Source organism: Sinohyriopsis cumingii, chromosome 15 (assembly GCF_028554795.1).
Source record: "Sinohyriopsis cumingii isolate HCF-2022 chromosome 15, ASM2855479v2, whole genome shotgun sequence".
Taxonomy (NCBI): Eukaryota; Metazoa; Mollusca; class Bivalvia; order Unionida; family Unionidae; genus Sinohyriopsis; species Sinohyriopsis cumingii.
The window spans coordinates 50843359-50868876 of record NC_142975.1 but is presented as its reverse complement, the minus strand read 5'-3'; the positions used below and the strand labels follow the sequence as shown (position 1 = coordinate 50868876).

General features: G+C 33.8%; 1 protein-coding gene across 1 annotated transcript in view; it reads left to right on the top strand.

The window, feature by feature from the left end:
- The window catches only part of LOC149781785 (succinyl-CoA:acetate/propanoyl-CoA:succinate CoA transferase-like), a 31168-nt gene extending 6603 nt beyond the window's left edge, over positions 1-24565 (top strand). The window contains exons 3-8 of the mRNA XM_089935944.1: positions 2952-3191; positions 5581-5769; positions 12370-12585; positions 17042-17179; positions 17403-17531; positions 20130-24565. Of these exons, the coding sequence (XP_089792070.1) occupies positions 2952-3191; positions 5581-5769; positions 12370-12585; positions 17042-17179; positions 17403-17531; positions 20130-20314 (1097 nt within the window). The 3' untranslated portion in view covers positions 20315-24565. The remainder of the gene's footprint in view (positions 1-2951; positions 3192-5580; positions 5770-12369; positions 12586-17041; positions 17180-17402; positions 17532-20129) is intronic.
- Positions 24566-25518: the final 953 nt, after the last annotated feature.

The following is a 25518-nucleotide window of genomic DNA, read 5'->3' as shown; positions in this document are numbered from 1 at the left end:
TGTCTGCATTAGGTGAAAGTTAGTTCCATGATTTCTGTCAATCTTGTACTTGTTTCCTTTTTTGTCTTTGGATTTATTGATTAGTACAGAAGCAGTGAGACAAAACAAAAACTAATACCCAGAGATATTTATGATATTTCAGTAATATGTGTGGCATGGAAAGGGGGATCAGTTTCACCTTGAGCATGGGATCTTGGGTTTCCCATAGCTTTTTGCCCTGTGACCCTCAAATTGTGATCCCTTTGCAACACTAGGAGGTCTTTTCTGTCAGATTGAGGAATACATCAACTACTTTTCTTAGTGCCTGTTTTTTCCGCATCTGTGTTTGATGCTATCACTGGCCAGAGTTGCTAGAGGTGATAAATACTATAAAATAGTGATGAACATTTTTGTTTTAAAATGGCATATCAGGCAGTCAAATGTTAAAGGATTGTAGTAGTCTGCCAGTGTACTGTCTTTGTCAGCCACATATTTTCGAGGTTGAATTAATGGCAAATTGGACTACATTTAAGCAAAGATACAATTGTGTCATTTAATTACATATTTTTAATTGAAATATATGAAGATTTATAAAAAAAAATTGAACTTGTTATACTAAATGCTGGTAGATAGTGTGTGAAGTTAAATGAGTAAAAGATTCAGAAAATGAAAATTCCATGTTGCAGTCTCTTTTAGGTTAACCATTTTGACATGTGAATGTTTTCATGACTTCAGCACCTGAAGTTGCAAGAGTGTTTAAACATATAAGAACATTTAATTGCTGAATACTACTGATATCTTAAGTACAAACTATTTTCCATTGTCACTGTCAAATGACGCGTATCAAGAAGATTTGGAGAACAGGAGAATACAGTATTCACTGTCTTTGGGATCCTTAAGGCAATATACCCAGAGCTTTCTCTGGTCACAGCAGACAGTAATTTAGTTAAACAATAAACTAGCATAAAATATTCTTATTTTCTTTTGTTTCATATACTGCTGTGATTTAGGCATTGGAATATAATTAAATTATTGAGTTGTTTAGTACTATGAAACCAAACTTCTGCTTTCTCACTCACTATTAAACCGTATTATTCCTCCAGCTTTCTGTATCAATCCTACGACACCTATTTCCATTTTTTTTTAAATAGCAAAATATGTGACTATTCTGGGTTATATTTATGCAGGTTTTAATGAATGGTAGATGACCATTGGAAATAAATACAGTGGAGCTTTTGTTCTAATGTGCTTTATGATGGACAGAAATAAACTGGACAAAACTAGACAAGTAATATCAGTTTTTATTCTTTGATTTACAAATAAAGTGTGATTACTAAATTGTGACTTTAAGAGTCATCTGATATTTTATTCAGTCTGGAAAACAAGTGAAATATATTGTGCTGCAGGTTAATATCAATTGTAAATATATTGGCTTCATTTTATATTTAACGAGTCGTAAATATATTGGCTTTATTTTATATTTAACGAGTTGTAAATATATTGGCTTCATTTTATATTTAATGTGTTGTAAATATATTGGCTTCATTTTATGTTTAACGTGTCATAAATATCTTGGCTTCATTTTATATTTAACGTGTCCTAAATATATTGGCTTCATTTTATATTTAACGTGTCGTAAATATATTGGCTTCATTTTATATTTAACGTGTCGTAAATATATTGGCTTCATTTTATATTTAACGTGTCCTAAATATATTGGCTTCATTTTATATTTAATGTGTTGTAAGTATATTGGCTTGATTTTATATTTAACATGTCATAAATATATTATCTTCATTTTATATTTAACATGTCGTAAATGCATTGGCTTCATGTTATATTTAAATGTTGTAAATGCATTGGTTTCATATTATATTTAATATGTCGTAAATGGATTGGCTTCATTTGGACCTTGCACTGTATACATTGGTCATTGGGGATTCACCACTAGCTTGCATGGTTACATGGACTTGATGTGGAGCTTTTGATGCCAAAATTTATCAAAGCCAAGGAAATCTACCAGTTCATTAATGGACTGAAATAATTTTAAAACTTTCTTACTTTACAGTATGATAAAAAGGTATGTGATAACTTATATATAGTTTTTGAATTATTGGGCAACATTTATTATTGTCCTTTTTTTTGTTCCCACTGTCAATCATGTTCCAGTAACTTATTGAGGGTGGGGTGTAATAGATTATTTTGTTTTGTCTCACCTGCACAGCATAGACAATATATAGATAGATCACTTTTATGACAGTTTTGTTATTGTGGTTGATTTAAACATCAGTTACAAGTTTTTGCACTTAGCTTAGAGTCTCTGACTATTTTACATGTATGGTGATAAACTTCATGAATAAACATTCATCTTAGGTGGGTACTGGTCATCACAGATGCAAGTAGGTTAGGTTACCTACCTTTCCCAGTCAAGAACCTTTGTTGTGTTACTGGAACAAGCCTCTGAAGCAGGTAAGACAAAGCATTCTGGTTGATTGAATAAGGTCACTGTGAAGCAGGTAAATTAGAGCATTCTGCAGAATTCTGGTTAATCTCTCCCATTCTCTTGTATAGCAAGACATATCAATTACTCTTTCCATCACCTGCATCTACATTGTGAAAATTGTGAGATTATGAGGTTATTTTATATGCATAAATATAGGCGAGACCTAAGACAACTTCAGTAGGAATTCAAATTTTACTAGTGTGGCTGTTAATTTGCAGTCCTCCTGCCAGTTGCTTTTACTGGCAAATCAAAGCATATGTTATGTGGCAAATAATTGGTTTCCATGTTTAGTCTGGAAATTTTAGCTGGAGTTATGTGACTCTTACCAAAGACAGCAATGGAGGTACACTTAGTTAAGACCCTTCATTCTTGATTACAATTCAGGTTACATGTGTCAGAGCTCAAAGTGAAGCTCATAGTGTCTTGCAGTATTGTTTACACTTTTTAATGTCATTCATTCCTGTTTCAGGCATGTTCCGTTCTAATTCCCTTTTTGTTGGTTCCAATGCTAGAAAAGCCATCCAAGATGGTAGAGCAGATGCCATCCCAATTTTTCTTAGCGAAATTCCCGTTCTCTTTCGGCGGAAAATCATCAACCTTGATGTAGCCATGGTGACTGTCACTCCCCCAGATAAACATGGCTTCTGTTCACTTGGAACTAGTGTGGATTGTGCTAGGTCAGCCATTCAAAATGCCAAGTACATCATTGGTAAGTATTTTATGTTTTTAAAAAGTCTGGATTTAAAGTTAAAAGAATTTCTTGAGCAAGTTTTGTTTCACTTGATCCTGCATTTTTACACATCTTCAGCTATATATCATTCTTTTTCTCTCTGTCCTTTTTTATTTCTTCTTCGTATCAAATTTTGCACATAGAAATCTATCTTCTTAGAGCTCATGTCTACCAGAACGAAGAGTGCTGTGTTGCCAGTTCAGTAGATTAAGAGCGTTGTGGCACCCTGTCCCCAACTCTGCTGACCTATTTCTTTACCTGGATTTGCATCCCCACCCTTTTTTCATTTATAAGATGATGACTTTTCCATAGCTTCCATTTGTCCCATTTTTCCTGTATCTGTCCTGTTTTTTGGGACCTGAATATAGGTGTACATTTTCTGTGTTAAAAATTTGTTTTGTAATTTAATAAAAAATCAAAACTTTCCTTGCAATTTTCTGTTTAGAATGGGCAGCGGGTTCCATTCTTAAAGTAAATGTAGTACATGTCTATAGGTATGTAGAGTTCTAAATTATGATTGGTTCATTTGAAATTGAGGCCACTTTTCCAGTCTTTAAACACCATATTGGATGCACAAAGCATGTGCTGATATCACTGTATCTCATCTTTGTCATGTCAAAAAGGAAGGCAAGAAGAATAGAAAACAACTGGAAAGACATTTATGCCATTATGTTTAAATTCGCGAGAACTGTCTAGTAAAGGAGAAAAGTTTGCATTTTGCAAATTGTGTAATGGTGATTTCACTATTGGGCATGGACAGCCTGAACCTAACAATGTTTATAAATAACAAAGAAAACCTTAATGTAATTTGATCAGAAGCTCATTTTGCTAAATTTCTTTTAGAAAGGAACCTTTCTCTTTCAATTGCTAATGATGCTGGGAATTTATTTCACACTTTTCCAGACAGTAAAATTGCAAAGATATTTTATGATAGGACTTCTTTCTTTACCACACTGTAATGCTGATTGTGAAAGGATTTTTAGTTCGGTAAAACAAAATCGTACACAATTCAGATCATCAGTGAAAGATGGTACATTGGAATCAATAATGATTGAAAAGACAAGGTGTTGAAAAGGCTCTTACATAGCTGCCAAACCTCATGATTTTTGGCGTGAATTTCACGACTGTTTCTGCGATTCACGTCGCAGTGGGATTAAACCCACAAAACAACCAATGGATTATGATCCTGCTGAAAACACACACATAGAACACATATGTAAATACCTACCCACCCACCCACCTACCTACCTACCTAGAAGACAAAATTTAAAGATTTCACTTAATTTTAAGTTGCCCATGTTGCTTAATTTTGAAACATCAGGTTACGGGCAATTTATTTCCAGAGAAATAGCGATCGTTTCTCATTGCTACTAAAATAACTTTTTGGCTTAGAAAAGGATGAATGTTAGACATCAGTGCAATTTTTGTCCATCAATGACAACAACGTATGTTTTGACTCTTGATAATTGAGGTACCGAGAATCAGTCATAGAATATAGAACCTTTGGTTCAGGATATGAAAATTGTGATCATTAATTGGTTGGTGATGTAACAGGACACCATTTGTGCTATTATAATAAAGATTATGAGCTAAATAAGGGGACACTCCTAATGAATAATCATTGATTTGAAAGATTTATGTCAAAAGAAATTTTGATTTTCTTGTTTTGCATTTTTTACTTGGGTGATTTATATTTTCACGTCATTTCTTGCATCCATGCATGGAATTTCTTTAAAATTTGATGTTTATAAAATCACCACAGCCTCATTGCATCATCTGATACAAGTTATGTGCAGTGGCTAATTTTTTCCTCCATCCATTTTTTGTTTAAAAAAATATATTGGACCCACTTACTTGTCATCATTCCATCACAGTGACCAATATGTCTTTAGAGAATGTTTTTACTTACTGATTGTATGTCACAACTTATTTTGTACTGTTAGGAAATCATTCTTAACCCAGTATTAAAAAGTTTTACTTAAACTTCTACATCTAATGAATACATAACAATGGGCACAAAGGAAACATGTTATCCAGTAGGAATAGAGGCTGGAAAAACTAATGTTATTTATTTATAACGATACAACATTGATTGGAAAAAAAGATGGTGGTTATAAGAAAGAATTGATTCTAAACAACAATTACTGTTTACAAGCTAGAAAATCTGTCTTTTAAAACTCAGAACTGCTAATAATTTTGTGCCGGTTCATGATGTCATATATAGTGTCTTTTATTTTTCTCATGTGAGAATGGTATATCCTTCATAACTTTCTCCCATGGGCAAAATGTGTTGCACTTAAATTCAAATGAGAGAAATCAGCTACATTAAAGTTTGAACAAAATTGATAGATTTCATATTTGTTTTCAGCACAAGTGAATAAACACATGCCAAGGACTTTCGGTGATGGAGTCATCCACGAATCCCACATTGATGCTATGGTTTGGGAAGATGTGCCTCTTCATGAATTGAAGAAGGAAAAATTGTCAGACGAGGAAGTACAGATTGGAAAGCTTATTGCAGATAATCTTGTAGCAGATGGAGCAACTTTGCAAATGGGTATACATTGCCATTAAACTTTAAACACACATTCATCCCATTGGCTGTTTAGTCCTAACTGAAAATGGCCCTGTTCAGACATTCAGTGTGGCAGCAACAGAAGCCAATTTAAAATTCTTATCATTACTCCTGACTGAATGGTCATTTAAAACATGGGGTTTCTCTGAAAGATTTCTATTGATGTCTACATAATAAATGTGCCAGTCTCTTATCCATTGTGGCTGCAATGGCAGCCATCTTTAAAATCTTGTTATCACTACTATTTTTGAATGGAAAGTTGTATCGATGTTGAGTTTTCACTAGAAGACTTCTTATGATATATAGTTTTTACCAGAAGATGGTTCTGCTCTGTCTTGCAATCGGCCACCACAGTGGCCAAATTAAAATCTTATTAGTGCTTCTCCTGAATGGATTGTTGCATCTTCATAGTGTGTTTAGTAAGAATTTTAGGATTAGGTCGTAAATGAAAATGGTGCAGTTCTGATGTCTAGTATGACCACCATGACAGTCAACTTGAATATTGTATTATCAATATTCCCTCCAGACAGAAAATCATATTTACATGGGGTTTTAAACAGAATATTTTATATGATCTTCTGGTTGGTCCTACAAGAAAATAAATGGTTCCACTTGGAGAACCAATATTGTCATCACATTAGCTGTGTAGAAAATCATGTTATCAGTACTTCTCGTAAATGAAAAGTCTTATCAGCTTTGGTCTTTCAACAGAAGACTTCTTATTTGTCTAGTTTGTCCTATGCAAAATATGAAACTGTAGAGCGCCACCTTAAATTGTCTAGTTTGTCCTGACTGATATGATGCTGATCTGACATCCAACATAGCCACCATGGCTGCCATCCTGAAAATCTTGTTATCACTATTTCTCCAGAATTGATGGTCAAATTGACAGACATTTCACTTGAATACCTCTTTGTGGTGCCCCGCTGATAACCAATATGGCTGCCACAGTGAACATATTGAAAGTCTTGTCATTAATTCATTTCACCAAATGTCTTTTGTTGGTGTTTATTTCGTCATAAATAAAATTAGTGCAGATTTTACATACAGTATGGCTGCCACCAGAGCTGATTTATCAGTCAAGAATATTGGAAATGGTTTCAGCATTCAGCAGTTAGAAAAGGAAATTGTCTTTTTTTCCTTTAGATATGTTTTCTGGTCATATTAGTGTTGGTAAAGTCAGCTCTGCTACCTCCAAAATCCAGCCCTACTAGAAAGACAGAAATCGTCTTTTCTTTCAGTATAATATTGATCAAGGGCATTGGCACTTGTCCATTACTTCCCCTTGCCCCTGTCAGATGGTACTAGTTTTAAGCTTCGCTATGAAGCTATCTACCTAGGAAAAATTTGTAAGAAGAGTTGAATAATCATCATCTTAGTCAGGAATTGATGTCATGGATTACATGACTGTTGGTTGTACTGCTCTCAAGTTTGGGGAGTGGATTATCTTTCATATAAGGATTAAAGCATTTCTTCCCATAGGTAGGATGGTTAGCATTTCCTGCTCCCATTACCTATTCTCATAATGTTAATTTGATCAGGGAACATATTCTATGGAGAGAGCAAATTTGTTCTTAAATTTTGTTTCTCCAAGAATACTTACCTGTTCATAGTACTTTAAAACCCTCCAAACCTCCCTGCATTCTAGTTTTTTTGAGGGTTCCCACACTACCAAGAAATCAGGGAAAAAGTTGGAAGAAATGTTAAGAAAGTTGTAACTAACTTGATTGTGAGTTAAATTTATCAAGTTCTAACCAAAATATGTAGAGGTTGCAGTATGGATGATTTGGGTACTTGCCATAAATATGTTTGCTGAGTCAGTCCAAATGCTTGGTGCATTAGATTCATCTTGTAGACTTTTATTTTCAGTCAGATCTATCTTTCCTTACATGGAAGGTTTGAAAACTAGTCTAGCATCACAAGAGGCCAACACGGTGGTAGCCATGCGAACTTAAACATTGTTAAATCGAGTCATCTACATGAAGTCATTATGAAAATTACATATTTTCTCAAAAATTGTGAGTATTAAAATTGTTATGTCTTTAATCTGCTGAAAGACAAGATAAAAAACTACAGCTTTGATGAAATATGACCTGGTACTTGCAATTTGCATTGCTAGTCACACGAGTAGACAAATCTCAACCCACATTTTCAAATGTTGTAGAAGAAAAGAAACAATAATAAATGAAAGTTGTATACTGGTGATAATAAAAATACAAAAGCAAAAGAACACAAAATTCTCCATATTTATTCAGAGAACAACTTCCAAAGTTTGTTGTATCATATGACTACCACTTTGCAATGTGCTCTCTGCTTGATGAATTAGACTGGGCAGACTGCTGTGACAGCGACAAGCTTCTTGTCAAGTTCTCAAAGTAAATATATTGAGAATTATATGTTCTTTCTGGTTTTTACAAAAGGTATCTGACTTTCATTAATATAATTGAATTTTTATACAACAACATTAAAATTAAGTTTGTTGTTGATATCACTTGACTATTGGACTTTGATGTCGTCGTTTGAGATTTGTGAAGTTATGTGACTAGAAATGCAAATGGCAAGTACCGGGTCAGGTTTCATCAATGCCATAGTTTTGTCTAGTCCGTCAGCAGATTAAAGACATAATGATTATAATACTTGACATTTCCAAAGAAGAAACAAATCATTTTCTTATCAATTTCATGAAGGTATGAGTAGTTATAACTTAAGTATAAATTTGTTAGGTCCGCTGGTAAGTGACTACCATATGCTGATACTGCATGGTGGTGGCAAATTCCAAATTTTTTATATGCAATTACTATGACCCAATTTAAATGTCCATATGTGAATAATGGGGTGGGAATATTTGGAGGAAACCTGGATTAGAAAAAGGACTGATGTTCGTTTTAAGCTAAATTTGTTGTCCAAAATGTCGAATCTCAGAGCTGAACTTGGGTCTGAAACTATTACTCAGTGACATGTAGCTTGAAGCATTGCTTTCAGATCTTGAATAGAATGCAGAAGAAATGAGAAATTGTTATCCCTTGTATTATATATTAAAAAACTATACAAGCCACTGTATCAATACATGTTTGGGGACTAGTTTATCGAATTACAAGATGACAGGTGGATTTTACAGAAAATTCAGTCCTTGTTTATAAAAAAATATATCATTTTTAAGGTCTTTTGTCAAAATTTAAATGAACCATTTTGTAAATGTTTTTTAAATGATGGATTTGTTTAACCAAATTGTCCTGAGAAGATTAGGTTGTTTCAAAAATCTTGTTTGGGATTTTATTGGCACAGATAAATTCAGGGTTATACTCCTTTCATTACAAGAAGAGATTCATATTTTTTTTATTATACTTTAATAGGAAATGTTTACTTTGTATAACATGCATATATATTGCTGTGGAATTCTTTAGAATTATAGGTTTGAAAGGAAACAAAACTAACTTATGTTCATTATGTTGTTCCCACTTAACAACATAATGCAGGTCAGCAAAGTCAAGTTAGAATTTCTATTCTGTGCATTGAAAAGACATTACATGCCAATTTATAGGAATAAAATTAAACTTGTTTTGTGTGATACATTTTGTGGTTTTGTACATGATCATCTTTTCAAACTTGGATGTTTTGGAGTCTTAAAAGAGAATCATCTTTAAAGTTAGAAAATGAATGTTTTATAATGTAAAATGTTCTTTAATTCCATTCAGTAATGGTCATATGTGAACCTTGAAAAAATTAATTTCACCCTGGAAATGACCTGGAAATTTATCTTTAGAAAAGCATGGGAACCATATTTTTTTCTACACTTAAAACTAGTGCTACGTGGCAGTGGAAAGAATTATTGCCCTTGGTCAGCAATTTCCTAATATTAACCTGATCAGGTAAATATTGGAGTTGCATGATTTACTGACAATTTGCTCACTTCATTCCCAGGAAATTCTTTTCTTTTGTTCTTGGGTTATGATCATTTGAAAATATAAAGAACCCATCATTATTAAGAATTCCAGAAGATCTGTGTGGCTGTCATTATTAAATTAGCATGCATTCCATGTTTTTGCATGTAAATGTCATACACAACTATAATAATTATATTTTCCTAAATGTATGGGATGTTTGTATGATCACACTGTAAGTAGAGCTGGTACTGCAAACATTTTGTGCCATAGTATACAACAGTATTTCTGAAGATATTGTGATAGTTACCACAGTTATATTAGGAACAAACAATTTAATGTTCTTTCCATCAGTAGTTTGTAAAAATTATCTTGTTGATTTGTAGCAAAATGTCACCATATTATATCCAGTATATTGTTTGGGGAAAATAACTTATCATGAGACAACAAAATATCTTAGCTGAAAATAATTGGCTTGTCCCCCCCCACCAAAAAAAATTAAATTGTCATTACCTTATAACAGATGAATCTTCTATGTATATGTTAATTGTTGATAAGTTGTAATCTAAAAAATGTAAAGTGGGATGATCAAGTTTACACTACAGCTGACACCATGTGAAAGACATTGTGTTGACATTACAGAGCATGTTGACAAAAATAGGAAGTGTTGACACTGAATCCTACATTTTACTAGCCACAGATTTATACAGGTACTTGTACATTAAGATAAAGCACTTCATTGAAACAACACAGAAAGATACCATATTCATGTCGAATTCATATGTGCTTGACATCGTTGTATTTTTTTTAAAAATCATCTGTCAAATTGATAATATTGAAGTAGTCAGACTGGCTCATTGATCACATACATCAGGTTTTTATTTCTACAGTAAATCACGTTGTAGTGGAAAGTTCCCGAAAACAAAAACTTTAGTATACTGGAATCCACTCCACCCAAATTTTATTTTAAGTCCTGAATATTCCCTTTATTATCATCATTTTTTCCTAGTAAACTGAAACCCCTCAACTCTGCATATCAGAACACATTTAAATCCCAGATTTAAATTTGATGCTTTTAAAAAGACCCACAAAACTAAAACTCAGTTCAAACTTGAGAGTAGCTTCTTGTGGTTCTTCCCTGGGTTTTCCAGGGTTCTTCCTCCACCAGTTATACTGACCGCCATGTATAGGCTATCTTGTGCTGAAAAATGGCGTTAAACCCTAGAACAACAACAACAAACTTGAGAATTTAGTTTTCATTTCTCGAGCATGTTGATCTTCCAATTTAAGACTTGTACAGAAGTACAGCTTCTCACTAATTAAACAAGCTTCTATATAACAACAATATGTATACAAAATATAATTTAGAATTTTTTTTAATAGACTGCGTACATAAGAAACTGGTTCCAAAAAATGACGTAAAATACGGTATAAGAAATTGAGGTATAGCTTGATATCAGTTTCCCGATAGCAGCCACGACATTGATTTTGTCAACATTGTGATCTTTTGCTTAAGATTTTCAAAAGTTGATCATCTAGAGGTATATTATGGTCTGCTTTATAGTCAGGAATAGAATTTGTCTAGTCCTGATTGTTTTAGACTAGAAAATGTCCCATTGCAGAATTTTTTACAGTACCTTTTGTCTTGCCATCCTCAGCATAGTAAAAGGTAGGTATGACTTTTGGGGTGGCAGCAAGGCAATATCAGCTTTAAATTTCTGTGTTAGAGTTTCATGTTTAAGATTTTTAAACTAATCAGAGACAGTGTGGATACATTGATGCTCTACATTCTACAGAACTCAGTCATTCACAGTACCATAGTCTTGTGTCCATACAATGATGGATCTAGATTCCAAGATATTTGTACACACTGTATATACTCTCTTATATGTCAAGTCCAGCTGTAAACTGCATAGACCTAGATCTGCCATTGCATAATGCACTGGCAGATCTGAGTCTGCAGTTTACTAGGAGTAATCAGTAGAACAAACAAGATAGACCCTGATCTGCAGGTGCATTATGTTATTGCAGATCTATATCTTTGTTGTTTGCAGTTTTAAGGAGCTGTGATTGCTCTATTGATAGAGCACAAGACTCATAATCAAAGGTTGTGGGTTTGATACCTGCCCAAGATGGTGTGACCATGGGAAAGCCAGTTAATTCCCATTTCCTTGGCATGATATAGCCACTTATGTGTTGAAAGTGTTGTTAAAAAAACAGCCACCAATAAAAACCAATGCATCTATATACATCCTCAGTCTCCCTAATGAACTTGGAAACTTTTTCTGCCTTGTTTGTAAATGACATGATGTTTGCTGTGGTATAACTGGCAACATAAAAGACAACAATATTAAGGTCCTGTGTTGAACTTTTTGTAAACTATATATGTTCTGTACAAGTTGTTATTCAGCTAAAGTTTAGGTATAATATATTACTAGAAACTTCGAGTGTTTACTCTTACATGCCAGGATTCCAGGTGTTTCATCTTCAGGCAAAAGCTACACCACAACTCACATGTCTGTTCACGGGCAGCACTTGTTGATTTTGGTATCATTTACTTGGCAGTGATTCCATGTTAGATCAGTAACCTTTTATTTTCATTACAAAATTGACCTTTGGTTCAAATTGGCTTTATTGTTTTTTCCCATGAATCGTATAAAATCAGTGTGCCCTTAATATCAGTTAATTTTCTTATTTGCAGGTATTGGCTCAATCCCTGATGCAGTATTGGCCCAGCTGGGTAATCATAAAAATCTGGGTGTCCATTCAGAGATGTTTAGTGATGGTGTTGTGGACCTTGTGGAGAAAGGTGCCATCACTAATACAGAAAAGGCTATAATGACCGGCAAGATAGTCAGCAGCTTTTCAGTCGGGACAAATAAACTTTATAATTTCATGAACAATAACCCATTTGTAGGTAAGCAAATCTAATTCACTGTTATTATATGTGTTTTTTCATTCTTTAAATTGAAAATTGTAAATTTTCTAGTTTTAAAGCAATTTTGGTCTTCAAGTCTGTCCGTCCATATATCCATCCATCCTTCAGTCCGTCCATCACTACATCAGTACTTTGGTTAATATTTGCATTTATTTCAGTTTGCCAAACACATCTGTAATAAGAAATAGTTATGTAGATGACTTGTTAACTGTGTGATCACAGCTGGATCAGTTTTTCTCATGTTTCTTGCTTCTGTGATTTCAATTTAAGTTTTGCAGTTAGCTTAGTTTCACAAGCATTTGTCCTTGTGGTCATCTGTGTAAGTAGATGTGTCATAAGGACTAGGAACAGTAATCCAGTGTAACTAAAATATGCCTTTGCCTGTAGAATTGTGTCCTTTCATATGGAGATACATCATAAGGACTGAGGAAAAGTGAACCATTCTAACTAAAGTATGCTTTGTATTCCTAGCATGCTGACAATGGCTGATTTGTAAAAAATAATTTGTTCATGTTTTATTTATATATATATATATATATATATATATATATATATATATATATATATATATATATATATATATATATATAGTGAAACTGCTCGATAACAAAATCATAGTGTACCAGAATTTTCTCAACCCACGTGTTTTTTTTAGTCCTGTTTATTTCCTTTTGTAGTATCATATTTTACTCAGTAAACTGAAACCCTTCATCTCAGAATAGCTAAACAAATTTTGATCCCAGATGAGGTGAACACAATGCTTGACATGCACACTGACACAGATTAGGGCTGACAATAGGCTAGTATGAAATCATTGCACCATACAAAAAAGCCAGCTTCTAAGGTGAATTATTATGTAAATGCTTTTTGATTGAAGAAAGACTCTGTATCTGCCTATTATTTAATTGTAATTGATGCTATTCATTTGTAAATGTTATCAGTAGAACATTGTTTTATTGTTTTTTTAAATCAAATGTCAGGGCTTTATTATCCAGGCATGTGGCCTCGCTTTTGATGCAGTATTAAAAACATTACATGAGTCTGCAACAAGATCTACAGCTCAGATTGTGTTACATTTGTATTAATTGAATTATCATAATTGAATTATCATAATACTTCTGATCCATTTGATAATCCTGATTTAATAATAATCTCTGTGTTTATTTACTCCTACACAAGAAATGTTGCAAATATAGATTGTGGAACTACATTGCTAAGAATCTCAATAAGTACAAACTATTATATATATTGGCTACCGCAAATGAATTCAAGTTAATGTCCCATGTTAGGAGAATAAATTTTGTATTTAAAAAAAAAGTGATGAGTAAAATCCAATATTGTTTTACAAGTTGAAATAATGTAATAATTCTGCCTCAGACTGAATGGAAGATGGGTCTCAGACTTGTATGGAGACGGAAACCATACACTTTAGAGATATGGGTGGAAACCCTCCCACCCCTCCCTTCTTTCTCAGTCTTGGTTATTAATCTGTTGATACATTAAAATTGACCACTGAATGAATCTTTATTGTATCTTGAGATCAGTTAAAACAAAATTTCACTATATTGATGCTTTTGACATATTTCAGATGAAAGGAGAAGAAAAAAACTGTGATTACATCATTACTTGTCAAGCTTCCTGTATTTATATTTACCAAACAAACTCAGCTAAACAGACTGATTGAAATCATATCTTAACAGTACATTTGAATGCTTTATACTACACCATTAGAATCTGAAGTAGTTTCATAGTTAGAAATAATGTCAAAATGATTCCAGTTCTGAATATGTGTAGCATTCCAAGATTGTCAAACCAATCAAAACTACCATATATTTCTTTTGTTTTCTTCTGTGAAGTCCCTTGAAATTGATTGACTTGAAAATTTGACTGTCATTTTGATTGGTTACTTACTAGACAGTGTCATATTGATTGGCTGCTTATTAGACATTGTTGTTTTGATTGGCTGCTTGTTAGACTGTGTCATTTTGATTGACTGCTTATAAGGTCATTGATGGACTGCTAGAGCATAAATAGATTGACCTAATATTATCAACATTAATTTACATAAAGAAAACTCTTTATCATGTTCAAAGCATCTATTGAAAGTAAAATAAGCTTTCAGTATTTCCTGAAAAGTTTGCAACAGTTGGACAGGAAGGTTTCAAGTTATGACAGTTTTAATTTGTATACAGTATTTCTCACAGGATAAGACCATTTGTCTGCCTTATATTTCTTACCAGAAGGTGTTTGGGCTTTTTATGAAATAAACATATTCTTTGTAAATACTTATCAGATTTGTTTTAAAAATGGTAACGACTTTTTTTCAATCATGGGCTTGTCATTGGATAATACAGCACATCTGTACTAGGATACTGTGCATTTCATCAATCTAGGGCTTTTCATTGGATAAATACCATACAGATGTACAAGGAAAATGGATGTACCATCAAGCATCAGATTATCATCAGACATGGCCTTATTAGTAAATATGTTTCAACTGTACACAGCGAATGATCTTATCAGTAATATGCTTGTCAATAGATAAATACAGTACGTTTGTATTAGGGAAATGAGCTTTTTAATAGATAAATATAGTACATGTGCTCATGGGTTGGTGGTTCTTCTTGGGGGTTTTCCCGGATTCTTCCTCCACCATTAATACTGGCTGCAGTGTATAGCCTATAGTGTGCTGAAAAATGGCGTTAAACCCCACAACAACAACAACAACAGTACATGTGTAGTAGTGGAATGGGCTTTTCATCAGTCATGGCTTTATCATTGGATAAATACAATACATCTGTGCTAGGGTTATGGGCACTTCATCGATCATGGGCTTATCATCAGATAAATAGAGTACATATGTACTAGGGTAATGGGCTTATCTTAAGTCATGAGTTTGTCATTGCATAAATACAGTACAGTTGTATGAGAGGAATGGGCTTATCTTTAATCTTTGGCTTATTACATAAATACTGTATAGCTGTATAAGGGGAATGGTCTTACCTTCAGTCATGGTCTTGTCATTATATAAATACAGTAATGCTGTATGAGGGGAATGGTCTGATCTTCAGTCATGGGCTTGTCATTACATAAATACAGTATAACAGTATGAGGGGAATGGTCTTATCTTCAGTCTTGGGCTTGTTATTACATAAATACAGTACTGCTGTATGAGGGGAATGGTCTTATCTTCAGTCATGGGCTTAATACATAAATACAGTACTGCTGTATGAGGGGAATGGTCTTATCTTAAGTCTTGGGCTTGTTATTAAATACAGTACAGCAGTATGAGGGGAATGGTCTTATCTTCAGTCATGGGCTTGTCATTACATAAATACAGTATAACAGTATGAGGGGAATGGTCTTATCTTCAGTCATGGGCTTGTCATTACATAAATACAGTATAATAGTATGAGGGGAATGGTCTTATCTTCAGTCTTGGCTTGTTATTACATAAATACAGTACTGCTGTATGAGGGGAATGGTCTTATCTTAAGTCTTGGGCTTGTTATTACATAAATACAGTACTGCTGTATGAAGGGAATGGTCTTATCTTCAGTCATGGGCTTGTCATTACATAAATACAGTATAACAGTATGAGGGGAATGGTCTTATCTTCAGTCATGGGCTTGTCATTACATAAATACAGTACAGCTGTATGAGGGGAATGGTCTTATCTTCAGTTATGGGTTTGTCTTTACATAAATACAGTATAACAGTATGAGGGGAATGGTCTTATCTTCAGTCTTGGGCTTGTTATTACATAAATACAGTTCTGCTGTATGAGGAGAATGGTCTTATCTTCAGTCATGGGCTTGTCATTACATAAATACAGTACTGCTGTATGAGGGGAATGGTCTTATCTTCAGTCATGGGCTTGTCATTACATAAATACAGTACTGCTGTATAAGGGGAATGGTCTTATCTTCAGTCATGGGCTTGTTATTACATAAATACAGTACAGCTGTATGAGGGGAATGGTCTTATCTTCAGTCATGGGTTTGTCATTACATAAATACAGTATAACAGTATGAGGGAATGGTCTTATCTTCAGTCTTGGCTTGTTATTACATAAATACAGTACTGCTGTATGAGGGGAATGGTCTTATCTTCAGTCATGGGCTTGTCATTACATAAATACAGTACTGCTGTATGAGGGGAATGGTCTGATCTTCAGTCATGGGCTTGTTATTACATAAATACAGTATAACAGTATGAGGGGAATGATCTTATCTTCAGTCATGGGCTTGTTATTACATATATGCAGTACAGCTGTATGAAAGGAATGGGCTTACCATTAGTTTATACATGACATCCGATGTAGAGTGTTTCAGAGCTGACCACAGTATTAAGATCAGATTTCAGTCACATTGTCAGACAGCTTAACCCACTAATTTATGACAAGCTTTTTAATAAAGGTTTCTTTGCCTTGTAGAAATGTGTGATGTGGCCTTCACAAACAGTACCTCTGTTATCTGCCAGAATCCCAAGGTCACAGCTATAAACTCCTGTATTGAAGTGGATCTGACAGGACAGGTGTGTGCTGATTCCATTGGAGAGAGAATATATTCCGGTAATTTTATTCACATATATTTGATATATATATATATATATTTTATTTTGTTTTTCTTTATTTTATTTTTCTTCATTAATAAATGTTTTAGTTGGGGGGAAGGGGAATTTAGGCTTCTGTATTATTGTGAAAAGAGTGGTCAGGGCTGATTTAAATATGGTACACAATATGACTGTGGAAGAGATCTGAAATAGATTTAAAGTTATTCTCATTTTTTTCACAGGATTTGGTGGCCAGATTGACTTTATCAGAGGAGCCGCTCTGAGTCTGGATGGAAAAGGAAAACCAATCATAGCAATGCCCTCCACTACCTCGAGGGGAGAAACCAAGATTGTTCCCACACTGAAGGAAGGTCAGTGATTGCATACATGAACTAAAGTATAGGTTTACAATACTGATTTTGCCCTCATCTATAAAAGTGTCATTTCATATTAATGTTGGATGTCGAACTCTAGATTTTATTTTGCTCAACGATGTGATGGAAATCATGGAGATTTTAAATTGTTTTTTCTTTTTTTTTCTTCGTCTGGTTGTCACAGCTTGCTTATCGTGGATCACCTGTCAATAAATGAGTTGATTATCTAATTATCTGTATTTGTATGCAACTCTGATTATAGTAATTGCTCTCATTTTCTTGTTCAGGAGTTTTGCCTGCGAAACATAGGGATTATTTTTCTGATGACATTGTTGCTATCATCAGCATTATGTTTTTATCTCAACCAGTCATAGATCAGGAGAACTTGTGGGATAGCTTTTTGTCTGTCCTTAGTCATTTCCATCATTGCACAATGTTTTATCACTGTTTCTTCTAAATTATTTGGTGGATTGTCATGAAACTTTATACACATTCATCTCAACTGCTCCAGTGGCCTAAGTGGTTAGAGCATCTGCCTCAGATGCGGGAGGTTGCGGGTTCAAACCCCAGCTGAGCCATACCAAAAACTCGTACAAAAATGGTACCAGCAGCTGCCTTGCTTAGAACTCAGCATTATGCTATGCCTGGCAAGCCTGTTGTCAGAATAATGTGACTGGGTGGGACGTGATGCCACATGTTTGCATCATGCTGCCTCAGTGCTAGACATCATGACAAACTGCCACACTGCAGACATCATAGCAATATCACTGAAAATGTGTTAAAGCTACATTAAAAATCTAACGAGCACACACACACACATCTCAAGGTCTAGTTTGTTCCAATGAAAATGGTGCTGCTTGGATAACCTGTATGTCCACAAAATGGCCATCTTGAAAATCTTGTTACCACTCCTCCAGACGATTCATAATGGAGATTTTTATTAAGTCTGGATCCTTATATGAAAATGGTGTTTAGGTGACATCCAAAATTATCACCACTTACCCATCTTGAAAACCTTTATTGATATTCTGCCTGAACAAAAATGTCATATTGACATTGGGTTTTCAGCAGAAGACTTCATGATGTCTGGTTACTCCTAAACGAAGTTGGATCTAGTCTGATCCTCAGTATAGCTGACTTGGTGGCCATATTGAAAATATTGGTTGTCACTACTCTACTTCTTATGATGCCTCTTTGGTCCTAAGTAAAAATTATGCCACAATAATATGGAATATGGCCACCATGGCAGCCATCTTGAAAATCTTACTGCTATTCTTCCTGAGTATATCATCATATCAACATGGGGTTTTCACCAGAATAATTTTAGTTGGTATTAAAAGAATATGGGGCTAAACTTGCATCCAATATGCCAACCATCATGATCAGCAAGAATATCTGAGATCAGTTAAAAAGAAGAAAAGGTATCTTGGATTCATGACATTTCTTTTCGACCATTAGAGTATCAGTGCCTTCAAATGACTTTTTCTTGAATTTTGCAGAGTTTGACAACATTGTTTGCACTGTCATCATACTTCATCTTGGAGGTCACTACTCACTATATGCATAAATTGGTAACTGTGACCTATATTGCACGTGGGATTAAATATGCTAAGTTTCTGTTTCCATCATGTGTATAATCAAGGTACTTGATGTGTATATTCATCTTGGACAGTACTATTCATGCTAACTACTTTTTACATTCCACCAATTACATTAAGCTTTTTCATCTAGTCTAGTTTCTTAGATGCTATTGTGTGTTGAGTCATGAAATTGAGTAGCATATGTTTGTTAGAGATATTAATGACTCCAGCAAGCTACATTCACATTGACCTACCAAGCTTATTCAAGTGACTATGCCAATTTTTAGATTATGCTATGGTAGAGCAGGCAAGACACAGCATTCTGTGGAATTCTCATCTACTGACCATAGACCAGGAATATGGGAATATCTTTTTCTGTCTATGATTTAGAATAAGTTTCTCATCACTACCCCTTCTTGACTACATGGAGGATTGCCATGAAATTTTGCACACACATTCTAAATGAAAATGGTTCTGCTAGGTCATTTTGTTATCAATACTCATCCTGAATGAACAGTCATATCAACATGGAGTTTTTATTAAAAGACCTCTTATGATGTCTAGTTGGTTCTAAATGAAAACGGTGCAGATCTGACATCCAATATGGCCACTCCAACAGCTATCTTGAAAATCTTGTTGCTGTCACTACTCCTCCTGAATTGAAAGTCTCTTGTTTAAGTCTTGTTAGAAGGATATATGGAGTGGGCATCATGACAAGCACAAGATTTAGATGTAAACAAATTTCATGTATTTTTAAATGAGCCAGATATAATATATTTTATCACATGATTAGAAGTAATGATTTTTTAAAATAATAATTAAAACCAAAAATATTACAGTAAAATGAATTTCGTGTACATTTTTATGCTTTTGTACATCAGCTATGACTTTGTATTGTATGACGTGACATTATTTTTGATACTTTGAAAAGTTAGTACTTTAGTGTAATATGGAAAAATATGATATAGATTTATTTCTTAAAAAGCATTATTATTTTCATAATATCTATTTCCAGGAAGTGGAGTTGTCACCACAAGAGCACATGTACATTATGTTGTGACAGAATTTGGGATTGCCTATTTGTTTGGTAAAAGCATGCGGCAGCGAGCTTATGAATTGATCAAGATTGCCCATCCAAATCACAGAGAAAGTCTGGAAAAGGCTGCATTTAAACGATTGAAATGTATGCCATCACCATAGGAATGAATTTCCTTTGTTCACTTGAGATTACGCTTACAAAATCAAGGATGAAAAAACTTGTGGAGTGTATAAATATATTAATATAGATCTAAGTGCCATACGAGTATGATCTGTTTTACTGTGCTAACTAGAATAAAGTTTCACAAACATGACTACCATATTAGATTAAATACTTACCAACACATGCCTTACTATGTACACACCCTTTATTGTTATGCTGTACCATGCTAGTGGTAGTGGCCTATAGTGTTATCTGTGCATCACACTTGGGTTAAATTTTGCATTAAGGTCATTTCAGGTTCTGTGGTGGGTAGCTGTGTTCCATGAACATTTTTCTAATTTGTCAGATCTTGAAAATCTTTCCGTTCTAGACTGGCTTTAAATGGCTTCCTGTATCAAGGTTTTCATGGAACTTTCTACTATGCATATCAGATGTCTTGTTAATTATGTTAGCATTTAAACTTATTGTTTAAATCAGTCTCAAAAATTACTCTAGCATATGGTTTAATGAACATGGCAGGAGAGACAATGCATCTCCAAAGTGGAGAGTTCCCAAATAAAGTCAAAGAAGTTAACCTGCCTAGTATGGTCGGGACATTAACTACGATGTTTATTAATGTGAGCCTTATGTTGTAGGTATTAAATTTAGCTACATCGCATAATTTGAATTTCACCGTACTGATATTGAATACAGAATTTGATCTTTAACTGGAGGCTACTACCACTAGTTTTCCAAAATAAAATAAAATGCTGCAAGCTCAGTTGAATTTCATCATTTCTAATTCTTTGAAGGTCTCACTATGTTTTATTAACCCATCTCTACCCAGGGTCGTAAAAAAGAATTGTTCATGCTGTCTGAATGTTAACTTAACAAATAATTGAAGTTATTAAACATAATTGATGTTTCTGTGCATAATAATTAATGTTACTAAACTTTTTATAATTGAAATTATTAAACATAAATAATCTATTAAACATAAAAATTGAAGTTATTATACATAATAGTTGAAATTATTAAACCATAATAATTGCAGACAATATCATTTCATATACAGCTTCATATTGCCGGTTGTAATAGACCTAGGCCTTTTAAGTAGAAGATTCAAAGTGCATTTCATTGAATCAAATATATATAGTGAAACCTTCCTTTGCAGCTGCCTCCAAATAAAATGCACCTGCTGATAAAGGACAGTTGTATATGCTCATAAATTGACTCTCATATTTCATCAGGATATGAAAGTAATCTGTGCAACAAGATATAATTTTGAGGTCACCTGTGTGTCATTTGTAAACTAGTTTAACTTTAAGAATGATTTCTCCCTGTACTTGACTATTGAATTTCTCCCAGTACATTACCATTAAATTTTTACCTTGAATATTTAAATTCTCCCTGTACTTATCAATTGATATAATTTTTTCCCATAATTTCTGATTATTACTGGTAATTTTGAACAATAACAGCCATACAGTACTGTGTCTCTGTGATTTCTGTTTTGAAAAGTAACTTGGCTATCTTTCCAGCATCTTCAAATAGTACCACCTTATCGCAGTGGTTTTGCAAACAGATGCAGAAGACATTAGTGTATGAAGTGAAATATGTGGAGGTTGATTTTTTGTAAACATCACTGTTAAATGTTTATGAATGCTAAACCTTATTTTCGATATTTTAAAAGTTTCACTCCAAAGACTTTTGTAAGCTGTATGCAGCACATATTTACAAGGCTATATCCAAGTTTTAAGAAAATAAATGTACATATTTTTGGGATAACCTTAGTAAATTGACTCACATATTTCATCTCAGTATGGAAGCCACCTGTCCAAACAGGACATAATTTTGTGGTAACCTGACTGTCATCTGTAATCTAGTTCCACTTTAATATTGAATTTTTCCCTGTACCTGACCATTGAATTTCTCCCAGTATATTACCATTGAATTTTGCCCTTGAATCTTTAAGATCTCCCTGTACTTATCAATAGATATATGTTTCCTTTAATTTCTGATTATTACTGATAATTTTGAACAATAACAGCAGCTGTAGTACAGTGTCTGCGTGATTTTTCATTTTGAAAGTTAAAAAAAAACAACATTTTTGGATAACCTTAGTTAATTGTCATACATATATATATATATATATATATATATATATATATATATATATATATATATATATATATATATATAAGAAACAAAATAATTGAATCTCACTATGTTTCAGCGGTTTTTTCACAGAAAGCTTATAATTGATCTACATAGTTATCAGACTTGTAACACTCTAAGGCAACAAAATGTTAATATTAAAATCATTTTTTAACTGTGATGTCATAAGTTTTAGAAGGAATAGTGTAGCCATTACATACTTTACATTATTTGTATCTCTCTACATTACTCTTGCATAAACAGGCAAATATCTTTTATATATAAAATAAAATTTGAAAACTGAAGTGGTACAAGCAAATAGCAGTCAGTGCCTTTACCATTAAACTTTTGTATCATAAAAGATGTCAGTGGAACATAATTTGTTCATATCTTGCCTTAAGTTCAATAAAACTCCAGCGGTAGGTAATTTCTGTTTAGTTATGTCACTCTTGCATAAACAGGCAAATATTTTTTATATAATAAAAAGAGAAAAATCAATAGGTACAAGCAAATAGCAGTCCAGTGCCTTTACCATTAAACTGTATCATAAAAGAATAACAGACTTTAAGTCTCACCAATGGAGCATAATGTTTTTTTACATTTTTCACATCTAGTGGTAGGACTTAAACCAGATGGAATTATTTTCATCAAAATACTCTATAATTGATAAAGTGGTATCTGTAGAAACATTGTATGATTTTGTTCTTAATCCTGTTTAAGGACATAAAGATTGAGACATTACAACTGTAATTTAGCTTAATTGGAATAATATTGGTAATTGCTTTATGATCATCAAATATCAATGTCACTCCAGTTTTGTTCTATCCCTGCCTGACTATCAGTATTCTAAATAATTTGATTGGAGAATTACATCAAAATCAAATTCATCAGGAACATTATTTGCATAAGTAATTCTCCAATCATTCTGACACCAGTAATTGCACTTGAGAAGATTTTTAAAGCCTTAAATAAATGTAAAGATTTTTTGAGCCTTAAAAAATAAAAATTGTTACATTGAATGTGTATTGTTTTTGTGCCTAATTTTTGCTAAGGATATTTATTGTATAGATCCTGATATACGTGTAACATGCTAAATACAATCAAGAAAACCTATGCAGCATTGATAGATGAATACGGGTTTTCGTGTTAGCAGGTGATGTGCTGATTTTTTAAAATCCTTCAATTGTATTAGGTTATTTTTCTGTTTTGAAGGCCTTAGTATTCAGTAACAAATAAAATATTGTATGTAGCAAACTTAGATGATCTGTAGGTTTTGATTTTCAAGAAACATATAAAGTCTCAATGTTGATTATTTAAGGAATGGACGATTTTTCAATGCTTGCTTGCTTGGTAATGCAACCTTGGGCTAATTTCATGCGATATATTGAGTTGGTAAACATAGTAATAGTTTTGAGAAATAAATGATTTTATTGCTTATGCGTACTCTAAGTTTGAGCTTAATTAAAGACCTTAGGTTAGAGCTGGTGCATCCTGTATAAGTGGTAGTTTGAACCTGTTACATGCGAATTGTGATAGACTGGGTTGGTGGAACTTAGTTCCCTAACGATTTGTACCAAGGAATAATAAGGTATAATAAGAAAAGACATATTGATTATTCAAATTGTGTAATAAATAATGGCCTCTCTCTGTAGCAAGTAAATACAAACAGCTGGTATGTTGGGTGTTAAACTTCAACAGTCATTTACTGAATTAGTTAGTTTCCAGTGGCTAGCCCCAGTCAGATTACTTGCCAGTGGCTGACAGCCAATCAGATAATATGGAGAAGAGCTGTTTACATCAAAATTCAGACTAAAGGGTAGCCCACTCCCATTTAAATCAGGGCCTTAGTCTTTAAAGCAACCTATAGCACATTGCAAACAGTTTACTGGCATCCAAGATGTATACTGCAAAGCAGACACAAGTATTGTTGTAAAATGTCTTTTAAGAATATCTCCAATTTTTATTTATGCCTACAATTATTGTAACTGCTAACCATTACAATTTTAGCATGATCCTTATGATTTATACTGTGAATTATGTCTTGCACTGTGCCTGTGCATGGATTACACCTTTAGATACATTGATTAAAATAAAATGAAGTAGAGCAATCAAAAGCTGTATTTTTCCTTTTATTACAGGGTGGGGCATATTATGTTATGATGTCTTTCTCTCTGTCTGTTACCAATTACGATTCTGAATAATAAATTGAGCTGCCTCCTATCTACAGTTGCCCAGACTTTTTAGATGGCTTGCACTTGGTCTAAGGAGGAACCCTATCAATTTCAGGGTCATAAGATCAAGGTCATTGAATGAAGAACATGGTTATTGCATGGTAACTTGTGTTCTTCACAATCAAGTTTCCAGACCCTGTAGATGACTTGCACTTGGAGTCGGTAAGAAGTCTATCAGTTTTGGAGTCAAATCATAAAAGATCAAGTTACTTGTGACCTAAGATAGAAGAAGGGTTTCCACACAATAACATTAGTTCTGCATCACATCTGATGGAAGAAAAAATGGTTTCTGAACAAAAATTTCAGTTATCAACTGTGTGCCTACACCAAAGTTGGTGGATGACTCACCTATGGATTTGGGAGTCACAAAGTAAACAGTCAAGGTCACTGTGAAAAGTGAAAAATGTTGTTTGCATATTAGCTTGTTCTAGATTATATACCTTGACCAGAATTTGACCGCTCCAGTGGCCTAGTAGTTAGAGCGTCCGCCACGGATGCAGGAGGTCGTGGGTTTGATCCCCGATTGAGTCATACCAAAGACTTAAAAAATGGTACTAACAGCTGCCTCGCTTGGCGCTCAGCATTAAGAGGTTAGTGTTAGGACTGGTCGGCCTGGTGTCAGGATAATGTGACTGGGTGGGACATCATGCTCCATGTCTGCGGCATGATGCCCCAGTGCTAGACCTGACTATAAACTGCCAAACTGCAGACATCGTAGCGATATGACTGAAAAATTGTTCAAGCTACGTTAAAAATCCAAATCACACACACACACATTGACCAGAATTTGTGGAGGGCTTACATGTCAGGTATGGAAAACATCTTTTGATTTAGGG